Below are 24,344 nucleotides of genomic sequence, written 5' to 3'. Positions count from 1 at the left end.
AACTTTCCAAAACCTGAAATAAGAAATAACAGTATTTATCATTGTTTTATCATGTATTTTCGGTAAATTTTAAAATTTCAAGTAAATTGCAAGTTTTTCGTGTAGGAAGAAATTTTTCTCCTTTGATAATTATTTGTTTCAATGATAGAAGCAATTTAATAAACAGAAAAATTGCTTCCTATGCGAGGAAACAATATTTATCATTCTTTTTTCACGGTTTTTACGAAAATCACAAAATTTCATCATAAAAAATATATTCTCCATTCTTGCAAGCAATTTTTGTTTTTAAAAGGCATCTAGAATTAAAATAATTAATTATAAAAAAAATGGCTTCTGAAGAGAGGAAATGGCATATTACTTGAAATTTCCGGATTTTCGTAAAAACAGTGACAATGATAAATATATTTTTTTTCGTGTCCGAAGCAATTTTTCTATTTTTTAAATTCTTTCTAGCATTAAAGCAAATAATTATCAAACGCTAAAAATTGCTTCCGGAGAGAGAAAATTGCAATTTACTGGAAATTTCGAGATTTTCGGAAAATCAGGGGTAAAACAATGATAAATATTAGTAGTGTAACAAGGCGGGTTCTGGCTCACTTACCGACCGAGGTCGGTAATGTAGAAATCTACTTTACCGACCGAGTTAGTTCCGGCTGCCACCACTAGATGGCGCCACCGGCCAATTCAACCCCCCTTGGCGGGAAATTTGAATTTTTAAAAGTGGCTTGGCATTTTACCGGCCAATTCAACCCCCCCTTGGCGGGAAATTTGAATTTTTAAAAGTGGCTTGGCATTTTACCGACCAATTCAACCCCCCTTGGCGGGAAATTTGAATTTTTAAAAGTTTAATTTAAAGTGGCTTGGTGTTCTACTTTACCGACCGAGTTAGTTCCGGCTGCCAGTGCTAGATGGCGCCACTTTCGATTACCGACCAATTCAACCCCCCTTGGCGGGAAATTTGAATTTTTAAAAGTTAAATTTAAAGTGGCTTGGTGTTCTACTTTACCGACCGAATTAGTTCCGGCTGCCACCGCAAGATGGCGCCATTTTATTTTACCTATTTTAAAGTTAATTTAAAGTTTAAAATTTCAATGTATATATCTAAACCTGTATGGAAAAAACATCGAGAGGGATCCCCATTGCTGGTTGCGTCTATGCCGCTGCCAGCGCTGGGTTCATATGCTGAGTATCGTCTCTCCCCGCATCGATGTGAACTCAGCCGGGGACTCCCTCCCATGCCTACAGCAGAGCGCGCAGCGGCAGTCCCACCTGGTTGCGCGCGTCGCTTGAGTAGTGGGGCGCGTCGTAGTGGGGAGCGCGGTAGTGGGGTGCCTCATAGTGGGAAGTAGGGTATATAGCACAGCGCTCGGGCCACCAGCATCACTGCTTTCTGTTTACAGGTCTAGCGCAGTACTTCCACAGCATTCCAGCTTTTCATTTCAGCTTTTTTTCTATTCTAGGTTCTCTTTTTTTATTTCAGATTTTGTTTTTCGTTTATTATTTTTATTTCAGATTTTGTTTTTCGTTTATTATTTTTATTTCAGGTGGTGGGTATTTTGGTTTTAGTTTTAGGTTTTTTTATTTCAGGTGGTGGGTATTTTGGTTTTAGTTTTAGGTTTTTTTTTCTTTTCAGGAGGTGGTGGGTTTTTTTCTATTTTAGATATTTTTTTTTAGATTTATCTTTTAAGATGCCTAAATGTAAGGCGGTAAAAAAGTCTCGGCAACGAATCGAGATTGATGAATTTATTGAAATTTGTCAGGAATCTGACAACTTTATTAAATCCGCGGAGCAGCAGCTCATTATTACAATGTCAATGGCGGTTGATGAGAAGCTCATTACCGCATTCGAATGGCAAAATAAGTGTCAAAGGTATAAAAATATTTTTAGAAATTTTTTGCGAAGATCAGATTTAACTACTTCTCAAAGATCTAGATGTTTGAATTTAGATCAAAAATTAGAATACTTGCGTTGCCATTTTGATGCTCTAATGAAACGTGGTGCGGGTGTGCAAGTGACTAATGCTAGAATGAAATGGGTGGATTTTGATGAAGCATTCGATAATCGTTTGCAAACCAGTGCTATTATAAATTTAGATTACAAGGATATTAACGAGTTCCTTGATGATGCCTACGCTTTATTTAAATTAAATATTGAAAAAGCATTAAACAAGTATGGTCCTTTAAAAGTTTATACTGTGTTGGGTGCGAAATTTAAAAAAGATTTAATTAATGGTAAAGAAGAACAATCTGACTTAAAAACTTTTATCGCGAAAACGGATGAAATTTTATTAACAACCCCGTTAGATGACTGGTACAATGTTAATGTTAAACAAATAACTTTGAAAAGAATCGAAGAATTCCAGGAGAAGGACTCTAACTGGAAACTTGATTCAATTCATAGGTTAGAGGTTAACATTAACAAATTTAACCCTATGCGCGCAAGTTCCTACATTAATTTACCATCTTCTATTAATAAAAAACATGCTTGTGTTAATATTAAAAATAGTGATAACCAATGCTTTAAATGGGCAATTTTATCTGCTTTACATCCAGTTGAAAAGAACGCGGAACGAGTTTCAAAGTATAAGTCTTATGAAGGTGAACTTAATTTTTTAGGAATTGAGTTTCCTTTTGCCCTCAAAGATATTTCAAAATTTGAGTCTCAAAACGTTAATATTTCAGTTAATGTCTATGGTTTGTCGAAAAAGAAAGAAAATTTTAGTGTCTATCCTCTACATCTTACATCACAAAAGAGAGTAAATCATATTAATCTTTTACGCATTGAAGATCATTACATTGATGAAAGTCTTAGCGCAGAAGAGGAAGATGATTTACCAATCATATCTTTTAACTACCACTATGTCTGGATAAAAGATCTATCCAGATTGGTTGGATCACAGCTGTCGAAGAAGAAAAATAAAAAGTTTATTTGTGATCGTTGTCTCCATTATTTTAGAGACAAATTGCAGCTTACAGAACACGAGGAAACATGCAAAAAATTAAATGATACAAGGATCAGATTACCGCAACCAGGTAAAAATACTGTTGAGTTTAAGAATTATCAAAATAAGGAGCGCGTGCCTTTTATCATTTATGCTGATTGTGAGAGTCTTTTGATTCCTGCGGAAGCACCACAAGAAGCATGCAATACTGAGGTTTTGCAAAATCATAAAACGCTCAGTATTGGATATTATTTAAAGTGTGGCTTTGATGACTCATTGTCCACATATAAAGCATCCCCAAAAGATGAAGAAGATCCTGCTAAATGGTTTTCAAAAGAGTTAAAAAATTTAGCAGATAAAGCAGAGCTCATTTTAAAGAATTTTAAACCCATGCAAGCATTAACCTCACAAGAATTAGTTGATTTTAAAAATGCTAATACTTGTCATATTTGTCAAAAGAAAATCGTGCAAGGTGAAGTAAAAGTAAGAGACCACAACCATCTAACAGGGAAGTACCGAGGTGCTGCGCATCAAAATTGCAATGTTAATTACCATGAATCACCGACCATACCTGTTGTTTTTCATAACCTTAGCGGTTATGACGCTCATTTTATTATTAAAGCTATTGCTACTGAGTTTGAAGGTAGAGTTGATCTACTTCCTATAAACAAAGAAAAGTATATCAGCTTTACAAAAAATATTAAAAATAGTTTAATCAAATTTCGATTCATTGATTCCTTTAAATTCATGGCATCATCATTGGACAAGTTAGCGTCCTATCTCAACGAATATAAAATTGTTAATTCGGTTTTTTCCAATTACAGCCACGACAAAATTCAATTGTTAACGCGAAAAGGAGTTTTTCCCTATGAGTACATTGACTCGAGGGAAAAGCTCGATGAAACTCAATTACCGTCAAAAGAAAATTTTTATAGCACTTTGAATGATTCTAATATTTCAGATAATGATTATGTACATGCGCAAAATGTGTGGAGTGAATTCAACTGTCAAAATCTTGGTGATTATGTGTATTTGTACATGCAAACCGATGTATTGTTACTCGCGGATATTTTTGAAAATTTCAGGGATCAGTGTTTACTCGCGTACGGTCTTGATCCTGCGCATTATTGTACAACGCCAGGACTGACATGGGATGCCATGTTAAAGTATACGAATATAAGATTGGAACTCCTCACAGACATCGACATGGTAATGTTTATTGAACGCGGAATAAGAGGTGGTGTAAGTCAATGCACCAATCGATACGCGAAAGCTAATAATCCGTACATGGAGAAATATGATGCAAGTGAGGAGACATCTTATATCGTATACTTTGATGCAAACAACCTATATGGTTGGGCCATGATTCAGTCGCTTCCCTTTGGTGGCTTCGAGTGGGTAGAAAATGTTGACAATAATTTTGATTTTAATGTTGCAGATGATGCACCAATTGGTTACATTTTAGAAGTCGACTTAGATTACCCCGAGGAATTACATGATAAACATAGTGACTTTCCGTTTTGCCCTGAACGCTCGAAGCCACCAGGGTCCAAAGAGGAGAAGCTCCTAACTACCCTTCTACCGAAGAGAAAGCACGTTCTCCATTACCGAGCATTGAAACAAGCTATTACCAACGGCCTTATTTTAATTAAAATTCATCGCGTTTTAAAATTTAATCAATCCACATGGTTAAAAAGCTACATTGATTTCAATACCATGCGAAGAACTAATGCTAACAATGAATTCGAGAAAAACTTATTTAAACTAATGAACAATGCGGTATTCGGAAAAACAATGGAGAACGTGCGAAAACATGTCGACATTAAACTTGTGACAAAGTGGGAGGGTAGATATGGAGCTGAAGCCTTAATCTCAAAACCTAATTTCCACAGCAGGGCCATTTTCAATGAAAATTTGGTTGCTGTGGAACTTAGAAAAGTAGAAGTTCTAATGAACAAGCCACTATATGTTGGCTTAACCGTTTTAGACGTTTCAAAAACTTTAATCTACGATTTTCACTATGATTATATTTTAAAAAAGTATGACAAAACAAATTGTAAGTTATTGTATACCGACACCGACAGTCTGATTTATGAAATTAAATGTTGTGACATCTTTGCAGACATGAAAGCAGATATCCACAAATACGACACTTCCGATTACCCTGTAAATAACGTTTACGGTATTCCGCAAGCCAACAAAAAAATTTTAGGTTTAATGAAAGATGAGTGCAGTGGAAAAATTGTTACTGAATTTGTTGGCTTGCGGAGCAAAATGTACAGTGTGCGAGTGGAAGATCAAGATTTTATTAAAAAAGCAAAAGGTGTGAAATCTGCGGTTGTAAAGAAAACTATTACCTTTGATGACTACACATATTGTTTACGAAACGTTAAAATGCAATCGCGAACTCAATATTGTATCAGATCGAAACTTCACAATGTTCAAACATTAAAACAAACAAAAATAGCTTTAAGTCCTTACGACGATAAAAGATTTCTGTTATCCAATAGTACCGATACCCTTGCATGGGGACATTGTAAAATTACACAAATTAATGATGAAGCTATGGAATTGTAAATAAATGTTGATTTGGAAATATAAAGGTGTTTTAATAAAAGATACTGTACATTTCATATTATGTTTATTTATTAGAACCTTAATCTAGTTACATTTTTAACTTTATTTTAACTATTTTTAACTATTTTTAACTTTTTTAAACTATATTTAACTTTATTTTAACTATTTTTAACTTATCTTTAACTATTTTTAACTTATCTTTAACTATTTTTAACTTATTTTTAACTATTTTTAACTTTATTTTAACTATTTTCAAATATTTTTAACTTTATTTTAACTATTTTTAACTTATCTTTAACTATTTTTAACTTTTTTTTAACTATATTTAACTTTATTTTAACTATTTTTAACTTTATTTTAACTATTTTTAACTTTTCTTTAACTATTTTTAACTTTTCTTTAACTATTTTTAACTTATCTTTAACTATTTTTAACTTTATTTTAACTTTTTTTAACTATATTTAACTTTATTTTAACTATTTTTAACTTATCTTTAACTATTTTAAAATTTTTTTTAACTATATTTGACTTTATTTTAACTATTTATATATATATATTACATATCAGATTTTTTTATCCAACTATTGTGTGAGTTGTCAAATCCAAGCCATTTTACATATACATTGTTGCCACGGCTTTTAAGGACTTTCTCGACGAGGTAAACATCTGGATATTTAACTTTTAATAGTTCTTCTTCGTAGAAACCACCTTCGATTGGATGATTTTCATAATCTGTAAGTTTGTATGTAACTGGTTTTGTTCGTTTAACTTGATCTACAGTGAATATTTCCGTTGTCCAGTTGGGGGTGTATCCTTTTTCAAAGATGTTTTTATGTTTGCTGACTCGAACTCTATCTCCAACTTTAAATTTTTGTCTTCTCAGTGGAATTCTTCTTAGTTTACGAATGCGTCTCATCAGTTCTCTTGTATCTTCTACGGTGACATCTTTAGGTTTCATACCAATCGTACGATGTTTTTTATTATTGTACTTTGATATGAGAATTGGTAAAAGATTAAACCATTTGTAATTGCCTTGTAAGTTGAATTCAGGCCACATCATATTTTTTAGAGTGCGGTTAAACCTTTCAACAATTGATGCTTTTAAATTACTATAAGTCGAATAGAGATTAATATTGAATTCTTGCATTAAACTCTGAAATTCAGAGTTATAAAATTCCTTGCCTCTATCAGTGTGTAAATTTTTTGGAATGCGACCTTCTTTTAATATTAATTTCATGGCTAAAGAAATATCTTTTCCATTTTTACTTTTTACAGGTACAGCCCAGGCATATTTAGAAAATATGTCTATTACTGTGAGCATGTATTTGAAACCTTTATTGGAATAGGAGTAAGGTATCATTTCTACCAAATCTGCTTGCCAGGTTTCATCTATGCCACGCATTTGAACTTTACGACGAGGAAAATTCCTTCTCGCTTGTTTATGCAGTTCAGTTACAACTGTTAACTTTTTATCATTCATCATTTGGAATAAATGTAGTTTCCTTGATAATAATATTCTGTTGGAATTCAATTTGTTTTAGTTTTTCGTTAACTCTATCTTCAACAACTTGTATTAAAATATTTAAATCATCAATGGCTGATCTTAAAGAAGATGTAATTTGAAAGATAGTTTTTATCTCGTTTCGGATAATTTGTTGTACAAGTCGTAAATTTACTGCATCATGAAGCTCTTCAGCGTCTTGAACGTTACAAAGTCTTTTGCCTTCAATATTGTAATCTCCACTTGGAGTAACTTTAAATCCAATGCCAGAAGGTCCAGGCAGTCCACGACTTGCAACAGGTCGTGTTAAAGAATGTCCGAACACATCAATGCTCATTGTAATACTAAGCAATTTTTCTATATGCTCTCTCTTAATATATAATTCGAGCTTCACGAAGTTCTTCGATAATTGACATAATCTCATTATTATGACTTGGATTACCAGCTTGCTGTGATCCTATGAGTAGTCGTAAACGGTCAACGAGTTCATTTGGATCATCCCAATAGATGTAGTCTGGATTAAATTGTCTTTTTGCAATCATAAATTGTGGTAATATATTTTTAGGCTTCTTCTTCTTCTTCTTTAAAGAACCACCACCACTTTTCTTTGGTGTACTTTTGATAAGTTTTGCAATAACATCAGTGTACTTGGAAGTTCTACTTATGTTGACAGATTCACTTGCACTATAATTTTTTCGATGTGCATTCGTAGCAATGAGAATTTCTTTATAATTTGAAAAATCATCTGAACTTATTAAAGCTTCTTTTGGTTTTTGTTTAAATAATAGTTCGAGTAACCCAGCAGTTTTTAAATAATTTTTCTTTCCAATAAGCTTAATATGTGAACCTTCAAATTCAATAGGTGTATCACCAATCATAAAAGAACCGTTGGCAAGTTTACGTACTCCATAAACCGTATCTACAAACAGTTTTCTATTTTTATCTAACATAAAAATAAATTTATTTGTAATTTTTTCATAATCTTCTTGTTCTTTTTCAAAGTTATTGCTCTTATCAAGTAAAGTTGAATTTAGTAGAGTTTTATCAAATTCTTCATCATCGTCAACAGCAGTTGAAAAAGAGAAATCATTATCATCTTTCTTGAATTTTTCAATTTTAACATTTTTGAAAGGAGTTTCAGTTACATTTGCCAACTTTTGAAGAGGTGTAACTATTGGTTGCAGAGTTTCTTTTAACAATGTCTCTGCAGCCTCTTTACCCATTTTAAGTAAGCGATGTTTTCGTCTAATAGCGTCGCTTGCTTTTGCTATTTGACGAAGTGTTTCTTGCTCTTTTCGATACATGTTTCCGTCTTGATAACATAAACTATACTAATTTAAAATGAAATAAAGTAGTTATATTTATAGTGTAATAAAGCAATCAAATCCCTTTCTATATCTTCCCTCATTAAAATTCCTATCTTTATCAATAACGACAAATCCATATTTATCAGATTTCCAACATTCTGAACATAAATCACGAAATTGAGTATAAGACATGTCTGTATTTACATGATCTTCGTAGACATGTTTTAAATTTTTTTCATCTTGTCTAAAAAGCACCAGTAAATTTACATTATCTCGGACTAGATGTTTTGGAATACGAGCATATGTTTGACACAAGTAGAAACTGTCAACATTTACATGTCTACCCATACAAAAGAAAGCTCTAACATTGTCTTGCTTTTCACAAGCAATATCATCAAAGATGAATATTGAGTTCGGTTTAGCATCTTTTGGAGATACTACTTCTTCATGCTCACTAAATGGAAAGTATTCAATTCCATCCACGTCATGAATTACATTTTTCAAAAATTGATATTTTGGCTGCTGCAGAGATTTAGAGTATAGGTAAATATTTTCAAAACTTAAACCATTTGGATGTATGATTAGAGAAAGAAGAGCGTTTGTTTTACCACAATTTGAGGGACCACAAAAGACAGCTCGGATGCTATCTGAAAACAAACTACCATGACGTTGAACTTTTTTCTCACTAGTTTCAACGTCAACACTTGTGATTGGAAGTGCAACAGGCTGTTTCTTGAACTGCATCTTGACAGTAACTGCTCTGAAAACTATAAATACTAGGCTTTTATAGTCTTACAGTCAGTTGCATATCAAACTTCATAGAGTGTAGAATGATTTTACATCGAAGTGATAAAAAACATCTTTGTCGTGGTAGAGGATTAGTTAACCGTATTATCAATAGTTTACCTTTTGAATTACATTTACCTGGATACCAATTCTGTGGACCCGGTACAAAATTGACAAAAAGATTAGCACGTGGTGATAAAGGTGTTAACCCATTAGACGCTGCATGTAAAGCACATGATATTGCATATTCGCAAAATCGAGAAAACATTAAAGCAAGAAACGTTGCAGACCAAGAGTTAGCTGAAAAGGCGTGGCAACGTGTTACAGCTAAGGATTCTAGTATTAGTGAAAAGGCAGCAGCTTTAGCGATATCTGGAACGATGAAAGCTAAATCAACATTAGGTATGGGAATGAAAAGGAAGAAAAAGTCTACAATGAAGAAGAAAAGAAAAACCATGTGTAAGAAAAAGCGACTAGCATTAAGAAGAGTTGTTGATGCTGCTAGAAAAAGTATGCTACCCAATCATAATTCTGGAGAATCAATTCAAGCTGCTCTGATTGGTGCAAAAGAAGCAATAAAGAATGCTGGTGGTAAATCAAAAATTTTGTCACCGCGAATTCTACCTGTACCTTCTAAAGTTGGTGGTATTTTACCACTAGTTCCGATTTTTGCTGGACTTAGTGCTTTGGGAGCTCTTGCTGGTGGAGCTTCAGGTATAGTGAAAGCTGTAAACAAGGCTAAAACTGCCAAGGAACAACTTGTTGAAGCTCAACGACATAATAAAGCAATGGAAGCAATATCGCTTGGAAAAGGATTACATCTCAAACCCTACCGACAAGGACTTGGTCTTCATATTAAACCATACAATCAGGGGAAAGGATTAAAAAAGAAGAAGATGAAACCAACATTAAGGAAGAAAAAAAACTTGCATTGAAGCTACCTCACCGTCCTCTAACTGATTTTGATCTGTTGAAATATGCTAAAACTATGAAAATACCATATTTTCGAGGAGTTTTTATGCGAAATGAACTACCTTTTAAAGGACCTTATCGATATGAGTCTGGAATTATTAACTTGGATAATAAAGAAGGTCCAGGAACACATTGGGTGGCATATAAAAAATGTAATAACGAAATAATGTATTTTGATAGTTTTGGCAACCTTCCTCCACCAACAGATCTAATCACATACTTGGGTGACGGTAGCTTAATAAAATATAATCATGAGAGATATCAAAGTTATGATACTTATGTGTGTGGACATTTATGTTTAAAATTTTTATGTAAACAACTTAATGTTAAGAGCAGCTTTAGTCTATATAAGAACATGTAACTTTTGTATTATTTTAGTATAGAAACTGACAGCATCATGAGTGATTCGTTTACATTAACGTTGACGGGAAATTATTCAGTTCTTGAAGCTGAATATTTCCCACCAATAGAACTTAATCCAAATAAACATTATGTTCTTGGTCTTGTTGAATTACTGACTTTTAATTCTATTCCCAATATTGATAAAGGTAACAATAAATTTTACATTGGTAATCATATAATTGATATACCAACTGGAAGTTATGAAATTAAAGATATTGAATCATGTATAAAAGATTCTGTGAAACTTGGAACTGTTATTAGTATAAAACCTAATAACAATACATTACGCAGTTTAGTTGAATCAAATTTACCAATTGATTTTAAACATAAAGATTCAATTGGTAAATTATTAGGATTTATGCCGCGGAAATTATCACCTAATGAAACACACATGTCTGATTTACCTGTAGCAATTCTCAAGGTAAATTCAGTCAGAGTTGAGTGTAGCATTACATCTGGAGCGTATATAAATAATCAAAAGGCCCACACCATCCATGAATTCTTCCCTAGCGTTCCACCAGGATATAAGATTGTGGAAGTGCCAGCACACGTCATTTACCTTCCGATTGTTGTCAAGACAATACATAATATTCAACTCCGCATTGTCGATCAGGACGGTGATTTGATTAATTTTCGAGGAGAAACTATAACTATCCGATTGCACATAAAGTCAATGTAATGGGAATTGTATATAATCAAAAAGTTGGTGGAAACTATAAAAGTCAACCAACATGTCAAAGACAAATCAGTTTAAATTTGTCTCACAAGGTGTTAACACCTCAGAATTGCCTGTTCCTGAAAAAACTAGGTCTAAAAGTTATACCTCAAGGAAAACGCCAAGACAAATAATTTATATATTTTTTGGGTGTTGTTGCAACAAAAATGGACGAAATTCTCAACATTCCAGCAGCAGTGAATTTTGATGAGTCAATAGCTCATTATGAAATTCATGCTCATCAACCGTATGCTTCATCCTCTTTTAACAATAGTGATGAAATTCGAATTGCAGTTCAACATCAAGATTTATGTATTCTACCGAGTAAAAGTTCATTGCACATATTTGGAAAATTGACTAAAAATGATGGTATTGCCGTTACAGAAAACGTGCACTTGAGTAGCAATGCAATATGTTTTTTATTTGATGAAATTCGCTATGAATTAAATGGTATCGAGATTGATCGATGCAAATACGTTGGACATACAACTATAATGAAAAATTTAGTATCTCTGACTCCACCTCAGCTAAATCTAAGTGAGAATGCAGGGTTTTCAAAAATTTCAGCTGATGCAAGAATTACTTTAGAAAATGGATATTTTGATGTTACAATACCACTTGGCATGATTTTTGGTTTTGCTGAGGATTATAAGAAAATTCTTATGAACGCTAAACATGAACTTATTTTAACAAGAGCACGTAATGATACTAATGCTATAATACAAACAGGACAAGGAGCTGATGAAGAATTTAAAATTTTCATCAATAAACTAGAATGGATGGTACCATACGTTTTACCAGCTGATAATAATAAAATAAAATTATTAAAATTCATTGAAAAAGATCCTTTAATTTCAATAAGTTTTCGATCATGGGAAATGTACGAGTATCCGTTAGTTCCAACAAGTTCAAAAGTCCTATGGCAAATAAAAACATCAACACAATTGGAGAAACCACGATATGTAATTGTAGGATTTCAAACAGCAAGAAAAGATAAACGAAAAAAATATGCCTGTCATTTTGATCATTGTAACATTACAAATGTTAAACTATTTTTAAATTCACAATATTACCCTTATGGAAATTTAAATCTAAACTTTGATCAAAATCAGTATGCTCTTCTTTATGAAATGTATGCTAATTTTCAAACATCTTACTATGGAAAAGACTCAGAACCTATTTTAACAAGGGCTATTTTTAAACAACTATTTCCTCTAATTGTTATTGATTGTTCAAAACAAAATGAGTTTCTTAAACAAGCATCAGTAGATGTACGTTTAGAATTTGAATCAGGAAATAATATGCCAGCTGAGACCACTGCATATTGCCTCATTATTCATGACCGCGTTGTACAATATAAACCAATCAGCGGCGTCGTCAAGAAGTTGCTGTAGAGGAGTGGGGGTAAAGTGGTGGGGGTATAATTCGGTATAAATGCAGTAGTTTTCAGTCAAAAATTCATTTCTGTTTCAACATGGAGTTCATTGTGGACGTTCAAGGATTTAAAAGACCCTACAACGATTTTATTTTCAAAGAGTTGGCAATACTTCCTCTTCAATCAGATGCTCAACCACTTGTCTACCTATTTGAATCACCTTGTACGTGGAATTCATTGCCAGGACGCTATAAAAGTGAAAATCGCTGGTTAACACACAATTACCATGGAATAGATTGGACAGCTGGAGACGTCTCTTACGATGAACTTCGTCCCATTCTACAAGATGTATTACGAGGCGCTAGTATCATCTATGTAAAAGGATTAGAAAAGAAGACATGGCTTGAGAAATATATACAAAATGTACAAAATTTAGAAGATTTTGAATGTCCATCGTTGAAAAAAATTAAAAGTGATTTGTTAACATGTACGCATCATACTCTTTATAATGATAATTGTGCTGTAAAAAATGTAAAGATTCTTCGCGATTGGTTTTTGGATCCTCCAAACCAATATATAAGTAGTATTGTTAAAGAAACTGATGAAGTTGATTCTACGTTAAAATGTTTTTATGAAAATTATAAATCATTTTTGTAAATAGTTTTTAAACGTTTCTAAAAAAATAAACATTAATAACATTGAATTCAAAATATGTTGTTTTTTAATTTTAAACCTTTTTTTAATAAATTAAACATTATTTTACAATACCTGAAAATAAACTTATTCTACTACTTAACTTCTACTAGGGAGAGGAAAGAAAATTAAAAACCAATTTTATAGATAAAATTTTTCTGTATTTTTCAACATTTTTTTTTATATACATACATTTATTTTACAATTTTTATTTTACAAATTGAAATTCAACGATATTGTAAGTTCCTCCGACATATTTCATTTGAAGCTGCTTGGCTATTGCTGCTTCCTGCATCATTTCCAGCGAGCTTGGTTCATCGTCAAAATGCTTGGCGAATCTCGATGGTAAATATGTTATAAAATCTGCATTTACTTCAACAATTATTCTCGGTCCGTATTTGGTTTGAACCTTCTTCATTTTGGTGATATAATAAAGACCATTTTTAGTCATTTCTGCGAGAGGTTTTGTAGGCAGGTAACCTTCAAATCGACCAACTGCATTAACTTTTTCGAGATCCATTTTTTTAAAATAAAAGACAGGATAAAAAACTCTGAAATTAAAAAAGTAACCCTGTAATAGCTAAAAATAGAATTATAAATAAAAATGCTAAATGGAAAAAAAACTTGAAAAAAGTTAAAACTAGAAATACCTGCAATAAAAGTACTGTAAATGAGTGAGAAGTCTATAATTATTAATACTAGGGAGTCCTGAAAAAAAAGAATGACTCCAGTGGCTCGGCATCGCCTTATATTATCGGTACCCCACTTTTTTTTATAAACCCCACCACATATTGTGATGCGCACGCAAATATGACCCGCCCCCTTCAATAAATGCAAGACGCTCGTATAATGCGCGCGCAGATTTAACGTTCAACCTTATATGCGCAGGCGCAGGTGTATACCAAAATTGGTGTGAAATACAAAATATTTTCGGCTTTGAATAGAAAAAATTTGATACTCTAATAATATTAAAAAATTTCTCTATTTTCACATATAAAATTTAGTTTTCACAATTTGGTAACATGTTTGGAGAAGGTGTAGCAGGTCTTAAAAAGTCTACAACAAAATTTACATTGAAATCTACATCAATAACATTGTACATCTCTTCAATTGGTGGCAGTTCTTCTAAAAGCTCTAACATCTAGAACAAGAAAAAAAATATGTACATATTCTTTTATAAATCATAATTTACGAGGATTTTAAATTTGATTTTGAAAACTAACCTCTTCTGGGTCAACGTCTATTATTAAGCAGTCTGAATCATTATCAGAATTATGGGAGACATCTGACTGTGAGTCAGAGTCATTTATAATAATTGAGTCAGAGTCACTTATAATAATTGTGTCTGCCTGACTGTCATTATTGTCGTCCACGATGGTGACTTCATCATTATTTATAGGAACCTCATCATAGATATCGATAATTGGATGGTCCTCATCCTCTTCATTTTTTGTGTTATGAGGGGAATCCATTTTTAAAAATTATAAAAGAAAATTTAAATTGCTAAAAATATACTTATGTGATAAAAACGCTTATGAGAAATATTAGACAAATTAAATATGAAAACTGAAAAAAAAGAAAGCTGAAAGGAGAAATTTATTTTGATCTGAATTCTAGAAAGCTGAAAGAAAGAATGATTTCTCCGAGAAGTGAGTTCTATTGCTATACCGTTAATCCCCACCATGGTCAATCCCCACCCATACTTCATCTTAGCTCTTGCATGCGACACCTGCCGTAACTAATATTAATGCGCGGGAAATTTTAAAATTGTATAATTAATTTTTCTAAACAAAACTTATTTATACACAAAATACTAAAAAAAAAAAAAAAAAAAAAATGCAACATAATAAACTATAATTTTTAGGAAAAAATACATATTTCATTTATTATTATTCATTCTTAAAAGAATACAACACAAAATACATTTCACTTCTTAGAAAATATATATGATTTTTTTAAACAATCTCACATAGATATATATGTTTAAAATAGACAAACAGTTTTTTTCCTATCAACGACTCGTTGAATTATTAAACTCAATAAAAACAGCTGATTCACCATAAGAGCAGTGATTAACTACTAATACTTTTACCCGAAATGTATGTTTGAAATAGACAAACATTTTTTTCTGTTTTATTAACACATTGAAATTTTTCTTTTTTTTCAATTAAAAAAAATAAAACGCAAAATATATTACACTTCTTAGAAAATAAACTACTCTTTTAAACAATCTCACATAGATATATGTTTGAAATAGACAAACAATTTTTTTTCTCCATTAACGACGCGTTGAAATTATTCAACTTAATAACAAAAATACATTTCACTTCTTAGAAAATAAACTACTCTTTTAAACAATCCCACATAGATATATGTTTGAAATAGACAAACAATTTTTTTTTCTCTATTAACGACGCGTTGAAATTATTCAACTTAATAACAAAAATACATTTCACTTCTTAGAAAATAAACTACTCTTTTAAACAATCTCACATAGATATATGTTTGAAATAGACAAACAATTTTTTTTTCTCTATTAACGACGCGTTGAAATTATTCAACTTAATAGCAAAAATACATTTCACTTCTTAAAAAAATAAACGATTCTTTTAAACAATCTTAAATAGGTATATGTTTGAAATAGACAAACAATTTTTTTTTTCTCTATTAACGACGCGTTGAAATTATTCAACTTAATAGCAAAAATACATTTCACTTCTTAAAAAATAAACGATTCTTTTAAACAATCTTAAATAGGTATATGTTTGAAATAGACAAACATGTTTTCTAGTTTTTTTAAAGAATACGGTAAACTTTTCAACGTGCTGTTTATAAAAGAAGAAGAAAAATTCTAAATTTTATTTTTAAAAAAAATATATAAAAAAAATTAGTCTAAAAAAAACAAAATCGAGAATAAAAAACTTATTTTTCCTTACTTAGGACATTTTCTTTATCAGCTGCCGATTTTAATTTTTTTGTACCCGTTGGGATTTTGCGGTGATGAGCAATCCTCTTCTTTTTTACACATGGATCCTGGTCGAGAAAAATTGTTTTAGATTCTGCTTGAGCTTGTGAAATTGAAGCAATCGCTGATGCCAGCTCTGCATTTGAGATTTGTATTTTTGACACTGAAGAAAGATTTTTGGATATTGATGATTTTGGTGAATTTGAATATTTTGACTTTTTTGCGGTCGATGGTGTTGGTGAAACAGATTGATATGATTTAATATTTTGTGGATTTTGTGAATTTAACGCTGCATTTCGCAATTCAGTTAGTGAGTTCGATGTTTTGGAAGAAGATGATGAATCTGACGAAGACTCTCCAGAACATGATTTTACTGGTGATGTGAGTATTTTAGCATTTTTATCATTTTGCAAAACAGCAGATTTTTCCTTGATATTATTTGTTTTTTCTATTGGTGTTGGAATATATTCCGTTTTTTCATTATTTTTCATTGTTGAAGATGGCTCATATTCAGCTGTGCTCCATCTGCTTGGTTTCTGACGTAAAGATATATTTTTCACCTTTTCCTATTAAAAATGTATATTTTTTAACATATTTTTCTTTAAAAAAAAAATTATTTTCACACTTGATATGTAAATATTTTGTAGATTAAGCTCAAATTTTGTAGAGTACTCAAAAAGCAAAAATATTAATATTCTATCAAAACTTTATTTTTTAAAAATTGTATATGTCAAGAAAAATTCAATACGATTTTAATCACTGTCACAAAAAAAATGCAATTTTTTAACATAAATTTTTAAAACAATGTTAATATAATCTTGCACATGACAACGACTTATACTATTTTTTAATTCTCTACAAAATTTTAGCGCAATCTGTCAAAAATTTGATAAAAAAAACTTGTAAAGAATATTTACATGTCAAAACACAAAAAAAAAAATCAAATATAACATATAACAAAACATATATAACTATAAAATATATATAAAATTCTTTTATTTATTAAAAAAAAAAAAATTAAAAAAAAATTGTTTTTTATTAAAAGCTGTAAAAATACTTACATCTTGCTGACCAAAATTCGCTGGTCGTTGATTTACTTGTTGATTTACTTGTTGATTTACTTGTTGATTTACTTGTTGATTTACTTGTTGCTGTGGTAAATTATAAGGATGATGATGTGTTTGGTTTTGAATATTAGTCCATGGTCTTGCTTGTCGTTGCTGCTGATTTTGGTTTTGATTTCCATGATGCATAGAGGGTCGTTGATGTGGTTGCTGATATTGAATGCCTGGATGTAAATGTTGTCGTTGATGTTGCTGATTTGGCAGATGTTGCGGCTGATATTGAATTACTGGATGTAAATGTTGTCGTAGATGTTGCTGATTTAAATTTTGTGACCACTGGCCAACTCCATGATCAGTCTGTAAAAAAAAAAAAAAAAACATTAAATTTTTTTTATTAATTAGTATATATATATATATATATATATATATATATTTTTTTTTGGTAAGAAATATTTTTCAAATTATTTATTTATTTGTGTGCGTAAATTTTGTAAATATATTACTTATTCTGTTTCAATAAAGTCTTTTACAATATTTAATTAGAATCAAAAATTTCCTACGTTTAATAAAATATCCATTACTAAATTTAGAATGATTATATAATTTAATTCTGTATACCACATGTTTACAAATATTTGATATTGACTTTAACGACTAAATCGTAGATAGGGATATACATTTCATTTCACTGACAAAATAAAAAAAAACTTTATATATCCTTTAAGAGTTTAGCGGTCATTTGGGAAAATATATTTACTATCAAATATTTGTAAACATGTCGTATACAGAATTAAATTATATAACTATTCTAAATTTAGTAATGGATATTTTATTAAACGTAGGAAATTTTTGATTTTAATTAAATATCACAAAATCATTGTTAAAACAGAAAACAAATGTTATTAACCTTAAAATTTTACTTGTAATTATTATTATTAATTTTACTTACAATTTGAGATATTAATGTTAAGAGATTGCACAGGCAGCAACTACCGCAGAAATTTCTAGTCTGATTGAAATTCTGAAACAAGGAAAATATATTTATAAAGTTTTTATATACGTGACGCTCCGGGAGAGAAAGAACCTTATTTACTCTTTAGGTAAGGTCCCTTCTCTCGTAGAGCGTCACATATATTCGAATCTACATTGATGTTTTTTTATGAAAATATTAATATATATATATATATATATATATATAAAATATTAATTATTACAATAATAAATTATTACCATTTTTTGACTGGTTTTTTCACTTGCACCGGCGAACGCAAACGGCATGGCACTGAGCGAACAGCAAACAAATCACTGCTGCCAACTTGACACAATACACGAATTTCACTTTGATTTCTAAAGCAGCATTGTGATTGGCTGGCTTAAATACAACTTTATATTTCTAAATTATCATTTTCTAATGTGCTCCAACCATAGTGTTCTAATGACATCTGATAGATATCGCATTGCCGGTATAAGTAAAAAATTAGATCTTAATTTTAGATTTCATAATTTTAATCAAAATAGAAATTTTTGTGGGAGCTGCAATCTTTTGAACATAATTTTTCATATTTGTAAGCAAAATTAATAAATATCAATATATTTACTACATAATGAGATTTACTGAGATAATTGATAAATATATCGATAATTGAAGTGGCGCCGTCTAACAGAGGCAGCCGGTAATTAAGGCGGAAAAATTTGAAAAATACCTGCAAGCAAGCTATTATTATCGGACCATAAAATTAAAGTTAAGCAGTATATTGGTGGACATTGGGAATACTACATGGGTAAAAAAAAAAAAAAAGGAAATTTAAAAAATCTGAGCGACTTTAAAATTATGAAAAAAAAAAAATTTTATACAACACCAAGCCACATTAAATTGAATGTTTAAATTAAGTTGCGCCACCTATCGGTAATAGCTGGAACAAAAAAATTGTAGGTAAATGGGTGGAAAATTTTAAAAATCTAAGCTACTTGAAATTAAAAAAAAATTTACACAAAAACAAGCCATATTTAATTGCATGTTTAAATTAAGTTTAAACACCTATAGGTAATAGTTAAAACAAAAAATTGTAGATAAATAGGCGGGAAATTTAAAATTCCTCCAATAAACTATTAATTGAATTTAAAAATAAAATGGCGCCATCTTGCGGTGGCAGCTGGAACTAACTCGATCGGTAATTTAAGCGGGAAATTTAAAAACCCCCACTTTAAATTAATAGAAAAAAATAATTTTAAATTTAGCGTAAAAATAAAATAGCGCCATCTTGCGGTGGCAGCTGGAACTAACTCGGTCGGTAATGTAGAACACCAAGCCACTTGAACACAAAAGTTTAAAAATTCAAATTTCCCGCCAAGGGGGTTTGAATTGGCCGGTAATCGAAAGTGGCGCCATCTTGCGGTGGCAGCTGGAACTAACTCGGTTGGTAAAGTAGAACACCAATCCACTTTAAAAATTCAAATTTCCCGCCAAGGGGGTTTGAATTGGCCGGTGGCGCCATCTAGCGGTGGCAGCCTGAACTAACTCGGTCGGTAAAGTAGATTTCTACATTACCGACCTCGGTCGGTAAGTGAGCCAGAACCCGCCTTGTTACACTACTAATATTGTTTTTTTTATTTCAGGTATTGAAAGTTGAAAATAATCAAATTTCATTGAAAGAAATAAAATCCGTAACTTTTATTTCCTTCCTTGAATCAACGTTGGTAACTTTAGTTTAATCATTATTTTTAAGAAAAAATAATATTTTCTCATCGTGATATTATTTTTGGCTGAAAATAATTTTTTCGAAAAAAAATTTGGAAGAAAAATATTTTTCTCATCGCGATAATTTTTTTGGACTAAGAATATTCTTTTGTCAAATTTTCGTAATAAAAAAAAATTAATTAAATATTTAAAAATTAGTTCATTAATTTTGATACTACGAAAATTTTACAAAAAATTATTCGTATAGCACAAAAAAAGTATCACGATGAGAAAATAATTTTTATTTACTGAGAAAAGTTGAGAAAAAATTTATTCCTAGTCCAAAAAAATTATAACGATAAGAATATAATTATTTTTGAAAATTTTGTTCCTTAAAATATTATATGTGGCCCAAAAATAATAATAAAACTGAAGTTACCAGCGTTGATTTAACAAAAAAAATAAAAGTTACGGATTCTAAATCTCATTATTAAAATTTGATTATTTTAAACACTCCAAAACCTGAAATAAAAACAAAATTATCGTTTTGTCACGGATTTTTTGAAAATCTTTAAATTTCAAGAGAATTGCAATTTTCTTGCCTCAGAAAATTTGTTTCTCCTTTGATAATTATTTTTTTTAATGCTTGAATCAAATTAAAAAATAAAAAATTGATTCCGACGCGAGAAAAACAGTACTAATAATTTTTTTGTAACGGTTTTACGAAAATCTCAAAATTTCAAAAAAATTACTATTTTCCAGACTTGGAAGCAATTTTTCTGTTTTTTGAAAGGTTTATAGCATTACAAATAAATAATTACCAAAAAAGATTATTGGCTAAGCGATGAAATAGAATTTTACTTAAAATTTCAAATTTTCGTAAAATTAGTGACAAAACAATGATAAATATTGTTTTCCGTGTGTTGGAAGCAATTTTTCTGTTTTTTAAATTGCTTCTAGCATTGTAATTTTAACAAATAATTATGAAACGATAAAAATTTTTTCCGAAGGAAAAAAATTGCAATTAACTTAAAATTTTGAGATTATCGGAAAATCCATGCCAAAACAATAATTTTGTTTTTATATCAGGTCTTGGAGGGTTGAAAATAAACAAATTTGATTAATGAGAATTCTCTCATCGTGATACATTTTTAGGCTATCTAAAATTTTTTGTCAAATTTTCGTATTAAAAAAATTAATGAACTAATTATTAAGTTATTTAGTTAATTAATTTTTTTATAACGAAAATTTGACAAAAAAATTATTCTTAGTACCATAAAAATTATCCCTATGAGAATAATATTTTTTTTTCAAATTTTCTTTAGAAAAAAATTATTTTTAGCCCAAAAATAATATCACGCTAAGAAAATAATTTTTTTATCAAATTTTCTCTTAAAAAAATTGATTAACTAAATAACGTCATAGTTAGTTAATTAATTTTTTTTACTACAAAAATTTAACAAAAAATTATTCATTGCTCAAAAAAATTACCACGATGGGAAAGTAGATTTTATTTTTAGATAAAATTTGACAAAAAAATTTTTTTCTCATCGTGATATTTTTTTGACCACAAATAATAATTAATAAATTTGTATAGTAAAAAAAAATTAAGTTATTATAACGTTATTAAGTTAATTAATTTTTTTCCAGAGAAAATTTCACATATAAATTTTTTTCTCATTGTGATATTAATTTTGGGCCACAAATAATTTTTTTAGAAAGAAAATTTGTAAAAAAAATGTGTTCTAATCGCGATAATTTTTTTAGCTAAGAATAATTTTGTCAAATTCTCGTATTAAAAAAAAATAATTAACTAATTAACTAAATAATTAGTTTCTTAAATTTTTTTTTAATATGATAACACAGGCCTACAAAATTTTCGATTTTGTCAGACCCAGAATCCGGACTAGTCATTTTTCATGTAATTTTTCACGCTGAATCCAAAAATGACTGCGAAATTGGTCTATCACGTCAGGATTTTGAGATATTCTAACCTGAAAGCGTGAAAAAGACCGTTTTTGGCAACATTCAACCATCTATAAAATCTTTAAAAAAATTTTTTAAACATAGGTCCAAATTTTTAAAGAAAGTACTACTATTCACCTTTCAAAATTTTCTTGGCCCTTTCCGATCCGATTTCTTTTCACTGAGATACAGCCATTTGAGTTTTATGTTACACAACCTAAAAACTTTTTAAAAAAGGAAAAATAAAATTGCAAAGAACTTCAACTAAAACTCGTTACTAGGTGGGGTTTTTGGGGTCGCTGATTGCAATTTTAATGTCAGATTTTAGAAACTAAAAATTTCGGATTCAATATGGCGGATATTTTTTTAAATTCAACTGATTCGCTTGAAAATCGCGTAACTTGGGAGTATTTTAGATCTTTGATGACGATTCTGATAGCAGCCGTATTGGATCCGCCATTTTTTCGAAAATCTGGCATCGTTATCGTAATCAGCTACCTCGAAATCCCCCGAGTAACAAGTTTCAATTTAAGTACTTAGTTTTCCTTTTTTTAGGGTTTTCAGGTCGTGTAACGCAAAATTTAAATTGTTGTATCTGAGTGAAAAAAAATCGGATTTGAACGGGCCAAGAAAATTTTAAAAGGCAAATAGTAGTACTTTCTTTAGAAAATTGAACCAACGCTTAAAAATTTTTTTGGAGATTTTATAGATGATTGAATGTTGCCAAAAACGGCCTTTTTCACGCTTTTAGGTTAGAATATCTCGAAATCCGGACGTGATAGAGCAGTTTTGCTCTCATTTTTGGATTCAGCGTGAAAAATTACATGGGAAATGACTATTCCGATTTCTGGGTCTAAAATTTGTAGGTCTGTGTAATTTGACAAAAAATTATTCTAGTCTAAAAAAATTATCATGATGAGTAAATTAATTTTTTTTTCAAATTTTATTCCTAAAATAATTATTTGTGGCACAAAAATAATAATGAAACTGAAGTTATCAATGTTGATTTAAAAAAATTAAGGATTAAAATTCTCATTAATAAAATTTAATTATTTTCAACCGTCCAAAAACCTGAAATAAAAAAAATATATTTATCATTGTTTTGTCACGGATTTTCCAAAAATCTAGAAATTTCAAGTAAATTAAAATTTCCTCGCTTAGCCAGCAATTGTTTTTGATAATTATTTATTTAAATTGTAGAAGCCTTTTAAAAAACAGAAGAACTGCTTCTGTCGCGAGGAAAACAATTATTTTAAAATTGTTTTGTCACGGGTGTCTTGGGATCATTGGGAGCGTCAATTATTATCAAACGAGAATAATTGCCTCCGAGGCGACAAAATAGCAATTAAGTTAAATTTCGTGATTTTCGGAATATCAGTGACAAAAGAATGATAAATTTTGTTTTTGTTTGTATTTCAGGTTTTGAAGGGTTGAAAATAATCAAATGTCATTGATGAGAATTAGAATCTTTAACTTTTTTTCGTTGAATCAACGTTGGTAACTTCAGTTTCATAAATAATATCACGTTGAGAGAATAATTTTTTCCTTAAATTTTCTTTGTAAAAAAATTATCACGATGAGAAAGTAATCAATGAAATTTGAATATTTTCAACCGTCCAAAACCTAAAATAAAAAAAAAGTATTTATCATTGCTTTGTCAGGGATTTTACGAAATTCTTGAAATTTTAAGAAAATTGCTATTTCCTCGCCTCGGAAGCAATTTTTTGCTTTATATAATTATTTATTTCAATGCTTAAAGCCTTTAAAACAAATTGCACAAGATTCCAACTTGGGAAAACAGTGATTTAAATTTTTTGTCGCGGATTTTCCAAAAAACAGAAATTTAAAAAATAATTACTATTTCCCCGATTTAGAAGCAATTTTTCTGTTTTTTAAAAGGATTTTAGAATTGAAATACATAATTTAAAAGAAAAATAGCTTCCGAGGCGAGAAAATAGCAGTTAACGTTTTTCAAAAATTTTCAGAATATCCGTGACAAAACAATAATAAATATTGTTCTGTTTTTATTTCACGTTTTAAAGTATTGGAAATAATCAAATTTCATTGATTAGAATTATAATCCTTAAGGAATTTTAAAGAAATAATATTTTAAAATGAAACATTCTATAATTTCTTGTCAAAAAAATATTTTTCTCATCGCGATAATTTTTTTCAGGCTAAGAATAATTTTTTTGTTAAATTTTCGTAATAAAAAATTAATTAACTAAATAATTTAATAATTAGTTCATTAATTTGTTTTAATATGGAAATTTGACAAAAAAATTATTCCTAGTTTAAAAATAATATCACTATGAGAAAATAATTCTTTTCTAAATTTTCTCAGTAAAAATATTATTCTTTCTTAAAAATAATGATTAAACTAAAGTTACCAACGTTGATTCA

The 24,344-nt window shown here is 30.0% G+C and overlaps 3 protein-coding genes across 3 annotated transcripts; 1 reads left to right on the top strand and 2 right to left on the bottom strand.

Annotated features, from left to right (window-relative positions):
• The first annotated feature begins 1,688 nt into the window (after positions 1 to 1,688).
• On the top strand, positions 1,689 to 5,519 carry LOC127281709 (uncharacterized). The gene is made up of 2 exons (XM_051305563.1): positions 1,689 to 4,788; positions 5,065 to 5,519. The coding sequence occupies exons 1-2, from the start codon at positions 1,689 to 1,691 to the stop codon at positions 5,517 to 5,519; spliced, it is 3,555 nt and encodes a 1,184-aa protein (XP_051161520.1).
• Positions 5,520 to 6,075: 556 nt separating this feature from the next.
• On the bottom strand, positions 6,076 to 6,579 carry LOC127281708 (uncharacterized). The gene has a single exon (XM_051305562.1). The coding sequence runs from the start codon at positions 6,577 to 6,579 to the stop codon at positions 6,076 to 6,078; it is 504 nt and encodes a 167-aa protein (XP_051161519.1).
• Positions 6,580 to 16,184: 9,605 nt separating this feature from the next.
• Positions 16,185 to 18,577, bottom strand: LOC127281707 (GATA zinc finger domain-containing protein 10-like). Its single transcript, XM_051305561.1, has 4 exons — positions 18,530 to 18,577; positions 18,249 to 18,320; positions 17,297 to 17,656; positions 16,185 to 16,801 (listed from the first exon to the last, which is right to left on the bottom strand). The coding sequence occupies exons 1-4, from the start codon at positions 18,575 to 18,577 to the stop codon at positions 16,193 to 16,195; spliced, it is 1,089 nt and encodes a 362-aa protein (XP_051161518.1). The 3' UTR covers positions 16,185 to 16,192.
• Between the last annotated feature and the right edge of the window lie 5,767 nt (positions 18,578 to 24,344).

The sequence above is a fragment of the Leptopilina boulardi genome, unplaced genomic scaffold (assembly GCF_019393585.1).
Source record: "Leptopilina boulardi isolate dan_hultmark-lab unplaced genomic scaffold, ZJU_Lbou_2.1 LbouV2_277, whole genome shotgun sequence".
NCBI classification, from domain to species: Eukaryota; Metazoa; Arthropoda; class Insecta; order Hymenoptera; family Figitidae; genus Leptopilina; species Leptopilina boulardi.
The sequence above is the reverse complement of the archived record's forward strand: the minus strand, read 5'-3'. Positions and strand labels throughout refer to the sequence as shown.

What these genes read in the sequence shown, in the direction of transcription:
- LOC127281709 (XM_051305563.1), top strand. Translation starts at nt 1,689, where the DNA reads ATGCCTAAATGTAAGGCGGTAAAAAAGTCTCGGCAACGAATCGAGATT. An exon ending in ACTTGTGACAAAGTGGGAGG is followed by an intron (nt 4,789 to 5,064) that starts GTAGATATGGAG and finishes ACATCTTTGCAG; the next exon opens with ACATGAAAGCAGATATCCAC.
- LOC127281707 (XM_051305561.1), bottom strand. Translation starts at nt 18,577, where the DNA reads ATGCCGTTTGCGTTCGCCGGTGCAAGTGAAAAAACCAGTCAAAAAATG. An exon ending in AAAAAACCAGTCAAAAAATG is followed by an intron (nt 18,321 to 18,529) that starts GTAATAATTTAT and finishes TCCTTGTTTCAG; the next exon opens with AATTTCAATCAGACTAGAAA. An exon ending in TAACATTAATATCTCAAATT is followed by an intron (nt 17,657 to 18,248) that starts GTAAGTAAAATT and finishes TTTTTTTTACAG; the next exon opens with ACTGATCATGGAGTTGGCCA.
- LOC127281708 (XM_051305562.1), bottom strand. Translation starts at nt 6,579, where the DNA reads ATGATGTGGCCTGAATTCAACTTACAAGGCAATTACAAATGGTTTAAT.